At 46.5% G+C, this 10,866-nt stretch overlaps 1 protein-coding gene across 3 annotated transcripts; it reads right to left on the bottom strand.

Moving 5' to 3' along the window:
- Positions 1–2,004: 2,004 nt before the first annotated feature.
- PPIA (peptidylprolyl isomerase A) lies at positions 2,005–6,495 on the bottom strand. 3 transcript variants are annotated; one of them, XM_012809967.2, is made up of 6 exons: positions 6,349–6,448; positions 4,590–4,650; positions 4,144–4,174; positions 3,891–3,979; positions 3,527–3,699; positions 2,005–2,345 (listed from the first exon to the last, which is right to left on the bottom strand). In XM_012809967.2, exons 4-6 carry the CDS (start codon positions 3,897–3,899, stop codon positions 2,213–2,215), a joined length of 315 nt encoding a protein of 104 aa, XP_012665421.1. In that variant the 5' UTR covers positions 3,900–3,979; positions 4,144–4,174; positions 4,590–4,650; positions 6,349–6,448; the 3' UTR covers positions 2,005–2,212. The 3 variants fall into 3 exon arrangements, with proteins under 3 accessions (XP_012665421.1, XP_012665422.1, XP_003797634.1); XM_012809968.2 differs by lacking the exon at positions 6,349–6,448 and adding an exon at positions 5,843–6,114; XM_003797586.2 differs by lacking the exon at positions 4,590–4,650 and having other exon boundaries at positions 6,349–6,495.
- Positions 6,496–10,866: the final 4,371 nt, after the last annotated feature.

Below are 10,866 nucleotides of genomic sequence, written 5' to 3'. Positions count from 1 at the left end.
GCTACTTGGGAGGCTGAGGCAGGAGACTCACTTGAGCCCAGGAGTTGGAGGTTGCTGTGAGCAGTGAAGCCATGGCACTCTACCCAGGGGGACAGCTTGGTATGTTTTTAAGTAGGTGCTAGAGATTGATGTACACTAATATCAGAATCACGGTTACCTTAGGTGAGAAAAGAGCGTATGCAGCTGGGGAGAACTCACAAAGGGCACTTCTGGGGTACTAGTGATGTGAGATACAGGAGTTTTGTTTCTGGTCTTTGAACTGTACATTTTATAGACTGGCAAAGTGTACTATACACACCCTATGTGACCTCCCTTTCCCTCTCCCCCAAGTGTGAGGTGGCCTAGTGACTTCTACTACAATACAGCAAAAGAAGTGGGTTGTCATTCATGACTCCTTATCAACTCTTTGTGTTCTGGTTTGCATACTTCCATGAAGCAAGCTGCCATGTTGGCAAGGCCTTTGTGACAGCATCTGAGGGTGACCTCCAATTAACAGCCCACAAGGCATTGAATCCTGAACACCCTTGAGTAAGCTAGGATGCGGCTTTTTCACTTGGACTGTGAGACTGTGGAAACTGCAAACATGGCCTGTTGAGAGATCATGAAGCAGAGGACTCAGTTCAGACACGTCTGTTTCTGACCCACAGAAACTGAGACGTTGCTTAGTCATCTGTTTGGGGGTAATCTGTTATACAGCAATACAAAGTCAAAACAATATATTCTGTATGTTTGAGTCACAGTAAAATTGAGTTCATAGCTCTAGAAAATATAAAAACAGGCTCAGTAGGTGGTCTGTATTCAAGTTTCACACAGTTCACTGTGACATTTCTTATGAGGCTTGCCTGGAACCAAGCACTGACCTAGGTACTAGAGTCCACTGGTAACCACTTGCTACACAAAATCCTTTGATTTTACAAGCTACTATAGACCATATCTAATTCTTAGAACTGTATGAAGCAAAGTATCTTCCTATTTATTATAGAAGGTATGGTTATATTTGCATATATCAAACTCCCACTCTCAGCTAGTAAATTGTTTGCTATACATATCCATGAGTCTCCAACTAGCAGAGAAGTGATGGGTTCACCTGGTTAATTTACCTTGTATTCAAGAACTTCTTCCAGGGCCGCGCCTGTGGCTCTAAGGAGTAAGGTGCTGGCCCATATGCTGGAGGTGGAGGGTTCAAACCCAGTCCCAGCCAAAAACTGCAAAAAAAAAAAAAAATTCTTCCTCAAGGAAGTCATTTGGCATCTTTCTGAGCACATCAAATCTTACTAGACATGGTGTATATAACATCTCATCTAAATAAGCCCTCTGGAGCAGATGGTGACTTTACAGTGGTCTTGGTTTTTGTTCCACACTTGTTCACTGGGACCTGGTAGCTTCCTTCTTCCTGCATGTGAGGGAAAAGGAACTGAAAATTAAAGTTGACTTTATTGCAAAAAAAAAAAAAAAAAAAAACCTGCCCTACCCTCAAGATTGTTAAGGACTTTGTCACCACAAGGGGGCCGTATCTTGTCTGTAGCAAACATGTCTTGCCCCGTTAAGTCTGGCATTTGCATCAAGCTTTACAGCACTCTAGCCTGAGTCTCACCTTTGTCACCCTCAGTAGTGCTGTGGTGTCACAGCTCACAGAAACCTCCCAACTCCTGGGTTTAAGTGATTCTCTTGCCTCAGCCTTCCGAGTAGCTGGGACTACAGGCGCCTGCCACAATGCCCAGCTATTTTTTTGTTGCAGCTTGCCCAGGGCCAGGTGTATTCTAAAGGTAGCTGGTACTAGTAACCTAGCCTTTTTCATCCCATGCCCTTTTCTGACATGACCTGCGTATGTTTTATCTGTTCTGCTCAAAGCCTACCTTGGGAAACTCAGTGACACTTTGGGTCAAGGGAATCACAATAGTATGTGCAATTAAGCAGATGTAGCCAAGTGTTGTGTTTGAAATGAAGTAACCTGTTGCTGCTTAAAATGAGACCTTTGTCAATACCCTAACCAAAATGAGGACAGACAATTATTACTTAGTTTTTATTTCATAATCATAAACTTAACTCTGCAATTCAGCTAGACGTGGAGAGGAATAAGGAAAATATGCAAACCAAAGAACTGCAGTGAGAGCACAGAGATTACAGGATATTGCGAGCAAATGGGGTACAAGGGTGCTCTCCTGAGCTACAGAAGGAATGGTTTGGTGGCTGAAACATTAAGTCAAATTTATTACAGTTGTCCACAGTCAGTAATGGTGATCTTCTTGCTGGTCTTGCCATTCTTGGACCCAAAGCGCTCCATGGCTTCCACAACATTCATGCCTTCTTTCACCTTGCCAAAGACCACATGCTTGCCATCCAACCTGAAAGCAGAACAATCACTACCTACTACCAGTAACTAAGATAATCAACCAATTTGCATTGTGTACCAAAATAAAAACAGAATTCCATTAAAAACACTATATCCAAGAGCAGCTGTCCTCAAACTGCAGACTGTTGCAGACATTTTTCCAGCCCACCAGGCGTTTTTGCCACCGCTGCCTGTCCTGCTTAGCAGCCGACCCGTCCCAGGGCCTGCAGTCTGGCCCTCCAACGTTCTGAGGGACAGTGAACTGGCCCCCTGTTTAAAAAGTTTGAGGACCCCTGTCCAAGAGGATAAATTAAGTGGCTTATTCAGCTTTTTGTACTACATATCGGTCATTACACCTTTCTAAGTGAAATGGCAATACCAGGCCACCCATGGTGGCTCATGCCTGTAATCCTAACAATCTGTGAGGCTGAGGTGCATAGATAGCCACATACACCAGAGCTGATGGGTTTGAACCCAGCCCAGGCCTGCCAAACAATGACAACTACAATAAAAAAATAGCTGGGCATTTGTGGAGGGCAGTCCCAGCTACTTAGAAGGCTGAGGCAAGAAAATCACTTAAACCCAAGAGTTTGAGGTTGCTGTGAGGCCATGGCAGGTGCTCTGAAGACAAAAGTGAGACTCTGTCTCAAAAAAAAAAAAAAAAGAAGAAATGGCAACACCACTGTTTAATATAAGCCAATCTTAAAAAGGAGGCAAAAGTTCTCAAATTACCGCTAAGAGTTGCACTTTTTAAAATGAACTCAAAAAAAAAAAAAAACACCCACCACATGCTCATTACATAAAAACAGCTCAGTTATCTTACATTCTGTATCATGTTAATTTATATAGCTATGCATGCCATTCTTTTTTCTTTGGTAGAGACAGAGTCTCACTTTATACTGAGGGGTCACAGCTCATAGCAACCCCCAACTCCTGGGCTTAGGCAATTCTCTTGCCTCAGCCTCCCAAGTAGCTGGGACTACAGGTGCCCACCACAACACCCAGCTATTTTGTTGCTGTTGTTACAGTTTGCCCGGGGCTGGGTTTGAACCCACCACCCTCAGTATATGGGGCCAGTGCCCTACCCACTGAGCCACGGGCGCCGCCCCATGCATACCATTCTTTTACTACCTTAGAGATGAGAACCATTGATCATTTAGTCTTTTGGTTGCATTTGCTATGTTCTACCCTTACCACTCAGTCTTGGTAGTACAGATGAAAAACTGGGAACCGTTCGTGTTGGGTCCAGCATTTGCCATGGACAAGATGCCAGGACCTGTATGCTTCAGGACAAAGTTTTCATCTTCAAATTTCTCCCCGTAGATAGACTTGCCACCAGTGCCATTATGGCGTGTGAAATCACCACCCTGTGAACATATTAGGAGCCTATCATTTTTGGCAACATAAGCAGAAGTATGCCAAATCAGCAAGGTTCAAACTGAGCAAAAGGGTTAAGTGGAACCAAAATGGTAGAACAACTCAAGATATAAGCATCCTGAAATATTCTCCAACACCAAACTGCAGGAGTAACCCAAATAAAAATCACGAAATTTCATACCTGGCACATAAACCCTGGAATAATTCTGTGAAAGCAGGAACCCTTATAACCAAATCCTTTTTCTCCAGTGCTCAGAGCACGAAAGTTTTCTGTTAAAAAAAAAAAAAAGAAAAAGAGGGTGACAGTACTCTAGCCTGGGCAACAGAGGGAATGTCTGAAAAAATTAAAACACATATATACATGCACTCTGTTACTACACATATACACACAAACATACTAATTACTACATTTTAAGAAAAAAAATGGAACCAACCTGCTGTCTTTGGAACTTTGTCTGCAAACAGCTGTAACAGAAAATGGCAGTTAATTAAGAACATCTGCTTACATATTTTACTGCTTAGTACCCTTGCCTGTATTGACTTCTGAACCATAATCCATTTTCTCACTAGCAGAGAATGCTTCAATAATTACTTTGAATCCCAAATAAAAACTGGGCCTGACAGCCTTAAGGTCCAGGTTGGTTACAATGAAAACCAAGGATATGCCCAAAATACAGAAACCAGTATGACTTAAACAGTGAGAGACTTCTAAAAAGTGACTTAAGAACTTTTCCCTATAATATATGCTGAACAGATATAAGCTTTTCAATGTATATCACCACCCCCAATTGCAGATGGAACCTAAGGACAAAATTCTAAGGAATAGCAAGTACTGCTGCATAACTGTTGTTTTAGTCACTCGTAATGAAAATGCTACTACCTCCAATCTGTTAACATAGCTTTATGGATTAGATGAGCAGTCACTTCTTGGTTCCCAGGTCCTAGTAGTGGGGTAAAAAATAATAAAAGATTGGTTTCTAGTGCAGCTGCTTTGAACCTTTCCTGGATTCATAATACATTACAGCTAGAGATGAAGCTTAAATACCATAGAAAAACATTTACAAGCCCTTTCACAAAACAGCTTGTATAAAAGTAGCATTTTACGAAACATTCCAGAGATGTAATTAAATCAACTGTTAACATCCCTGTGTATTCTTTTTTCAGGAAGGTACTTATTTTTTAGTTTTTGTACCGAAAATATATGGTCTGTTTTTTAAGCATTCACTTTTCTCAGTGAATAGTCCTTATTTCTACAATTACAAGTGACTTCGGCTTCCCTAAGTAGACTAACTAGAGCTGGAAGTTCTCATTGGCAGTTCCACATACAATCTCACCAAAGGACCTCCAGGAAGTCCAGCCTCATTCATTTTCATTAAGCTCTCTACCTGAGACTAACCTGCCCAGCATCAGGCTCAAGCCAAGTTTCCACTAGCGTCCTTGTCAATTATCTGACTACAGATAAGTGCAGTGTAGATAGATTAGCATGTAACTCTCCAAGTGACTAAATGCCTACCATAGTAGGCAACACGGAAGCCCCCTCACGAGGACTGCAGCAGAGGGAAACCTATTTTTCGATTAAGATCCCTAACCATTAGTGGCTTTTTGCTAAATGGCTCAGGACATTACACTGTATTTCCCTACACCCTGAGACCTATGATAACTGAGTTCACTGGAACGGAATTGCATTTACATAACATTAAACCTTTTAGAAGAAATGACAATTTTAGGTAACTCTGCTGTAACTTTTTGTAACTACTCCTTCAACACCCTCAAAACTAATTAGATAATCATTAGTAATCCACCTTGGTCAGAAGAGCCCTGCCCTGTGACCAGTCTCAACTTGCCTGCTACGCTTCATAGGAACGGCGGGAGGACTCGAGAGCGCCCCCCGCCGGCGCCGCTACTGCAGCGAAGCAGTCTTGGGGCACCGGCAAAGCAAGGCCCGTTTTCACATTTCCGCCTGAGGGTGGAGGACATGAAGGATGTTTGGGGCCTATTTCTAAATACGATTTCCCATTTTAACAAACTGGAGGTACCCTCACGTCACAATCACATCCTCTTGACAAACCCTACATTTCTAGCGCGGCCTCCGGGACTCACAGGAGGACTAAACTAACAAGAGTGGGCTCTCACCGCGCCTTGGTCCTGAGAAAAAAACCCGGACAGGTAGCTCCCAGGGAGCAAAGCACCTCAGCGCCTCCTGACGCTTCCCGAGAGAGAGCTTCCCGGGAGGGCGATCCGAAACGTTTCTGGCCCCGGTCCGCAGTGCTCAGGCCGAGCCAGGGCGGGGCCCAACGGCTCTGAGGGCGCGGGCTGGAGCGCGGCCGCCGAGCACGTGTGCCGGGCAGGGCGCGGCCACGTGGACCCGGCGGGCCGGCAGGCAAAGGATGCGGGCCTCCGGCCCCACCGCCCGCGCGGCCGCCCCACCCGCCTTTGTCCGCCGCCGCCCCAGCCTCCCCCCAGCGACTCGCCACCTCCCAAAATGGCCCCTCATCAGGAAATGGCGCCGCCACCCGCCCGCCCTCGCTTCTCAGGAAGGGTCGGCCCGGGCCCCGGGCCCCAGCCCTCTGGGCGCCGCCACCCGCCTCCCCCTCAGCCCGCTCCCTGGGCCCAACCCCGAATGCCACCGTCCACCCGACCTCGAAGGAGACGCGGCCCAAGGGCTCGCCGTCGGCGGCAATATCGAAGAACACGCTGGGGTTGACCATGGCTGATACAAGACGATTATAAGAAGCGACAGCGTCTGCAAAGCGGCACGAGCTGGGTCGCCCGCACCTTTTATAGCAGGTTCGGCCCCACCCCACCCCAACCGGTCTCGCGCCTCAACCTTGGCCAATTGTAACTGCACTTCGGCCAGAGTGACGATGACTCTGGCCTATGGGCAAAAGCCAGCGCCTGGAAGGCGGGACGGAAGGCGCGCGTGCGCGCTGCCGCGCGGAGGCAGGTTCCCGCCCGCGGGCTCCGTCGTGGTGGCTGCAGCGCGGAGTTCTGTATCGCGGAGAGAGGGGGATGGGTTGGCGCGCAACCGGAGAGTGCGGGAAAACAGACGCGCGCGCGCAGACAAGTGACTGGAACACGGCGGCGCCTCGTTCCCTGCCCTGCGACGAGGCGTGTCTTCCCATTGCACAGAGAGGGCAACTGAGGCGATCGCAAGCCTCAAGGTCGCGCCGCCGGTCAAGGTCGAGCAGTGTCCTGCGCCTTCGTGGCCGGAAATGGAAATGGCGCGTCCCTGGGACCCAAGAACAGTACTGGGACCGGATACTGCCCGGGCGACCTATCGTTTTCTAGCATTATCTGTTGGACTGGACTTCCTAACTGTGAAATCGCTGGCCAGGCCGTGTCAGGGAGGCGAGGTTACCTTTAAGTATCATCGTTTTCTCTAACCCGGGGATGGGGCATGAGCAGTCTCTCCATCTAAGAAAGGTTATGAAATGCTTTCAAAATGCCCTACTTTCCGAAAATATCTTGCTTGCGTTTTTTCCGGGAGGAAGCCATTAAATCAGGAGCCTGGCCAGGCTCTTAACCTGTGAAGATATTGTGCACATTTTGCCCTTTTTTCTCCTTAAATGTATGCGCCCATCTGCACGCGCGTATACATACACACACACACACACACTTCAGGGGCAGGATTGTGTTCTGATTTGCGGGTAAAAGATAAACCACGTTTTAAAAGTGAATTCCTACAGGCAAAAAATACTTTTATTAAAATGCACTTATATGACTTGTCTTTTGTTCAGAAAACCTTGAAAAGGGAATTTATATATCCTGGGCTTCAGTTAGTTGCAATATTCAGAATATTATTTAATGTCTCTAAAACTCAATTTTTTCATCTGCAAAACCAGAATAGAGTTGTAGAGAGACATGAGACTTCATCTGGTAGACAAGTCCAGTGCCTGACCTCTTTGCCATTGTCAATACCATCACAAGGCTAGGAAGTGCTAGGAGTTTAAAGAATTTAAAGAGTGGCTCAGCACCAGCCACATACACCCAAAATGGTGGGTTCGAATCCAGCCAAGGCCCACCAAACAACAATGACAGCTGCAAGCAAAAAAATAGCTGGGCATTGTGGTGGGTGCCTGTGGTCCCAGCTACTTGGGAGGCTGAGGCAGGAGACTTGCTTGAGCCCAGGAGTTGGAGGTTGCTGTGAGTTGTGATGCCATAGCATTCTACCCAGGGGGACAGCTTGAGGCTCTGTCTCAAAAAAAAAGAATTTAAAGAGTGTGTTGGTTTGTCCTCACAGCCACCCCATTTTACAGATGTGGAAATTAAGGCTTCAGCTTCTAAGTTGGGGTAATCTCACGAGTGTTAGCAAAGCCAAAATTGGAAAGTCCTTCTTTTGGGCTCGGCACTTGTGGCTCAAGTGGCTAAGGCACCAGCCACATACACTAAGGTGGCAGGTTCGAATCCAGCCCAGACGCACCCAACAACGGTGATGGCTGCAACCAAAAAATAGCCAGGCATTGTGGCGGGCGCCTGTGGTCCCAGCTACTTGGGAGGCTGAGGCAGGGGACTCGCTTGAGCCCAGGAGATGGAGGTTGCTGTGAGCTGTGATGCTACAGCACTCTACCCAGGGGGAAAGCTTGAGGCTCTGTCTCAAAAAAAAAAAAAAAAAGTCCTTTTGGTCACTGCACATCACCCAGTGCTTTGCAATCTTGAGGAAGCTACTTGTCTTCATCTGACCCTGAAAAAATTACTTAAGGCTATCAGGCATAAATTCTCTCAATTTCTTCATTCCTCTATCCTGATAGAGCAGTTATGAACTCCTCTTAAGAAATGAATATAGAGGGGCGGTGCCTGTGGCTCAAAAGGGTAGGGCTTCGGCTCCATATGCCAGAGGTGGTGGGTTCAAACCCAGCCCCAGCCAAAAAAAAAAAAAAGAAATGAATATAGAAGCTCAGCACCTATAGCTTAAGCGGCTAAGGTGCCAACCACATACACCAGAGCTGGCAGGTTCGAATCCAGCCTGGGCCTGCCAAACAACAATGACAACTACAACCAAAAAATAAAAAAATAGGTGGGCATTGTGGCAGGTGCCTGCAGTCCCAGCTACTGGGGAGGCTGAGGCAAGAGAATCACTTAAGCCCAGGAGTTGGGGATTGCTGTAAGTTGTGATGACACAGCACTCTACCCAAGGCAACAGCTTGAGGCTCTGTCTCAAAAACAAAAAAAAAAAGAAAGAAAGAAATTAATGTATAAACGAGTAATAAACACCTTGTAACTTATTTTCGCTCTTGAAACTGCTTGAAGCCCTGCTTTCTTGTGTTATCGACATTGTCAAGGCACGGTCCTAGGTCTCATTTCTTCTACCCAGGCACAGGGGTATATACACTCAAGAATACAAATGTCCTTGTGTTTTGTTAGTTAAGGGGGAAGCTAATGAATTGTTTTCTAGAATTATCTGTTGAACTGGACTTCCTAGCACAAAATGTCAGCAGACACATAACCTCAGGAATGTGGGGCTGTCCATGCCTTATTTGGATGAATATGACTTTTCGAAAATGAACTCAACAGTGCTCCAATCTGGCTAGCTGGAGGTGTTCTATCCCAGCAGGTGGAACTCCAAAACTTGCCTGTAGTTTTTATCTAGGTAGCATCTTAAAAATGTGCCTGAGCAAAAGAAACTATAGCAGTATTCAAAAATGATAAAAAGAGACTTCTTTGGAAGAGGGTAACTTGTCTCCTGTGAGCCTCTTGCCCAAGGCCTAGCTCAGTATCTCTGCCCACAAGATTGAAGGGAAACTGCTTCTGCTGAGGCCATCAGAGACCTTGCAACCCACAAACCCAGGTGCTCTTTGCAGGCTGGATATGTTTCGTCACCTCATACTTGGAAAGCTTTGACTTTCCAAAGTGTTGATGGCTTTGACTTTTCTATCCTGTTTCTCTTGTATCTGACCATTTCCCCCTTTAACTCTTTCACAGATTTCTCCTCTGTCAGAGTTGTACATTTACTCTTGTTTTGTTCCCTTACACATCCACCAAGATCAGCCTCATCTATTCTCCTGGCTCAGATTCTCAGATAATTCTAAACCAAGCTGTCCACCCAAGCTCACTCGAGGTGGAGTCTCCCTGCTTACTGGGTCTCTTCTCATAGATCAGTAGTTCTCAACCTTCCTAATGCCCACAGGTTGAGAACTGCTGTCATAGATGAAACCCTCAAGACAGCACTTCTCCTCATTTTCCCTTTCCCCAGGCCTTTCTCTCTCTCTCTCTCTCTCTCTCTCTCTCTCTCTCTCTCCTCTCTCTCTTTCTTTTTCTTTCGGGCCTCAACCACTCTCCTTTCCTTTTTCCCTCCTCTCTTGCCAAAGCTTTCCTTCCCAGGCCTTCTCTCTATCCCAGGCCTCTACTCCCCTTGCCACTGCTACAGCTCTTGCTTAGTCTTTCATAGCAGCCTCCTAAACTATTACTGAGCCCCAGTTTTTTCTGGTACTCCCTATTAGTCATTTACAAAATGCTCTGATTTTGTAATTCCCACATTCCATGCTAAGCTTGGGAGAGGGCTCCTGAACACCCACAGTATAGAATCTAAGCCACTCCTTCACAATCTGGTCCCAACTTGGTTTTCAGTCTCAGGGGCTGAACTTTCACCCATGAGAATTCATCTGCCACAATGAATTTCTCACCCTCCCCTCCATACCCCACCACCACCACCACCACCAGCTTTTCTATGGTTCATGCCTTCCCTAAAATGTCTCTTTCCCCCATCCCCCAGGCAAAGCCCACCTACGTGGTCCTCTTTGGGAACCCTTCCTCAGTTCTCCCAGAGTCATCCAACAACACTTAGCTCATTTGTGTGTATCTGACTCCTGTGCCCTGCTGACATCAGAATTCAGTAAAAAATTGTTAAATGAATACAGAAGTGAACATGTGAATGAGATTAATAGCCCCCTGGTGGCACCCATAGCTCAGTCAGCAAGGGTGTCAGCCACATACACCTAAGGTGGTGGGTTCAAACTCAGCCCGGGTCTGCTAAGCAACAATGACAACTACAACCAAAAACTAGGCAGCCGCTGTGGCGGGTGCCTATAGTCCCAGCTACTTGGGAGGCTGAGGCAAGAGAATCACTTAAGCCCAAGAGTTTGAAGTTGCTGTGAGCTATGATGCCATAGCACTCTACCCAGGGTGAAAGCTTGAGACTCTATCTCAAAAAAAAAAAAAAA

The sequence above is a fragment of the Otolemur garnettii genome, unplaced genomic scaffold (genome assembly GCF_000181295.1).
Source record: "Otolemur garnettii isolate 467f Iridium unplaced genomic scaffold, OtoGar3 scaffold00119, whole genome shotgun sequence".
NCBI classification, from domain to species: domain Eukaryota; kingdom Metazoa; phylum Chordata; class Mammalia; order Primates; family Galagidae; genus Otolemur; species Otolemur garnettii.
This window is presented reverse-complemented; position numbering and strand designations above follow the sequence as displayed.

Bases quoted from the DNA above. Each gene is read 5' to 3' on its own strand.
- PPIA (XM_003797586.2), bottom strand. From the start codon at position 6,417: ATGGTCAACCCCAGCGTGTTCTTCGATATTGCCGCCGACGGCGAGCCC. The intron at 3,980-4,143 runs GTTGGTTCCATT...TTTTTTTAACAG, and splicing joins CAAAGTTCCAAAGACAGCAG to AAAACTTTCGTGCTCTGAGC. The intron at 3,700-3,890 runs GTATGAAATTTC...ATATGTTCACAG, and splicing joins TTCCAGGGTTTATGTGCCAG to GGTGGTGATTTCACACGCCA.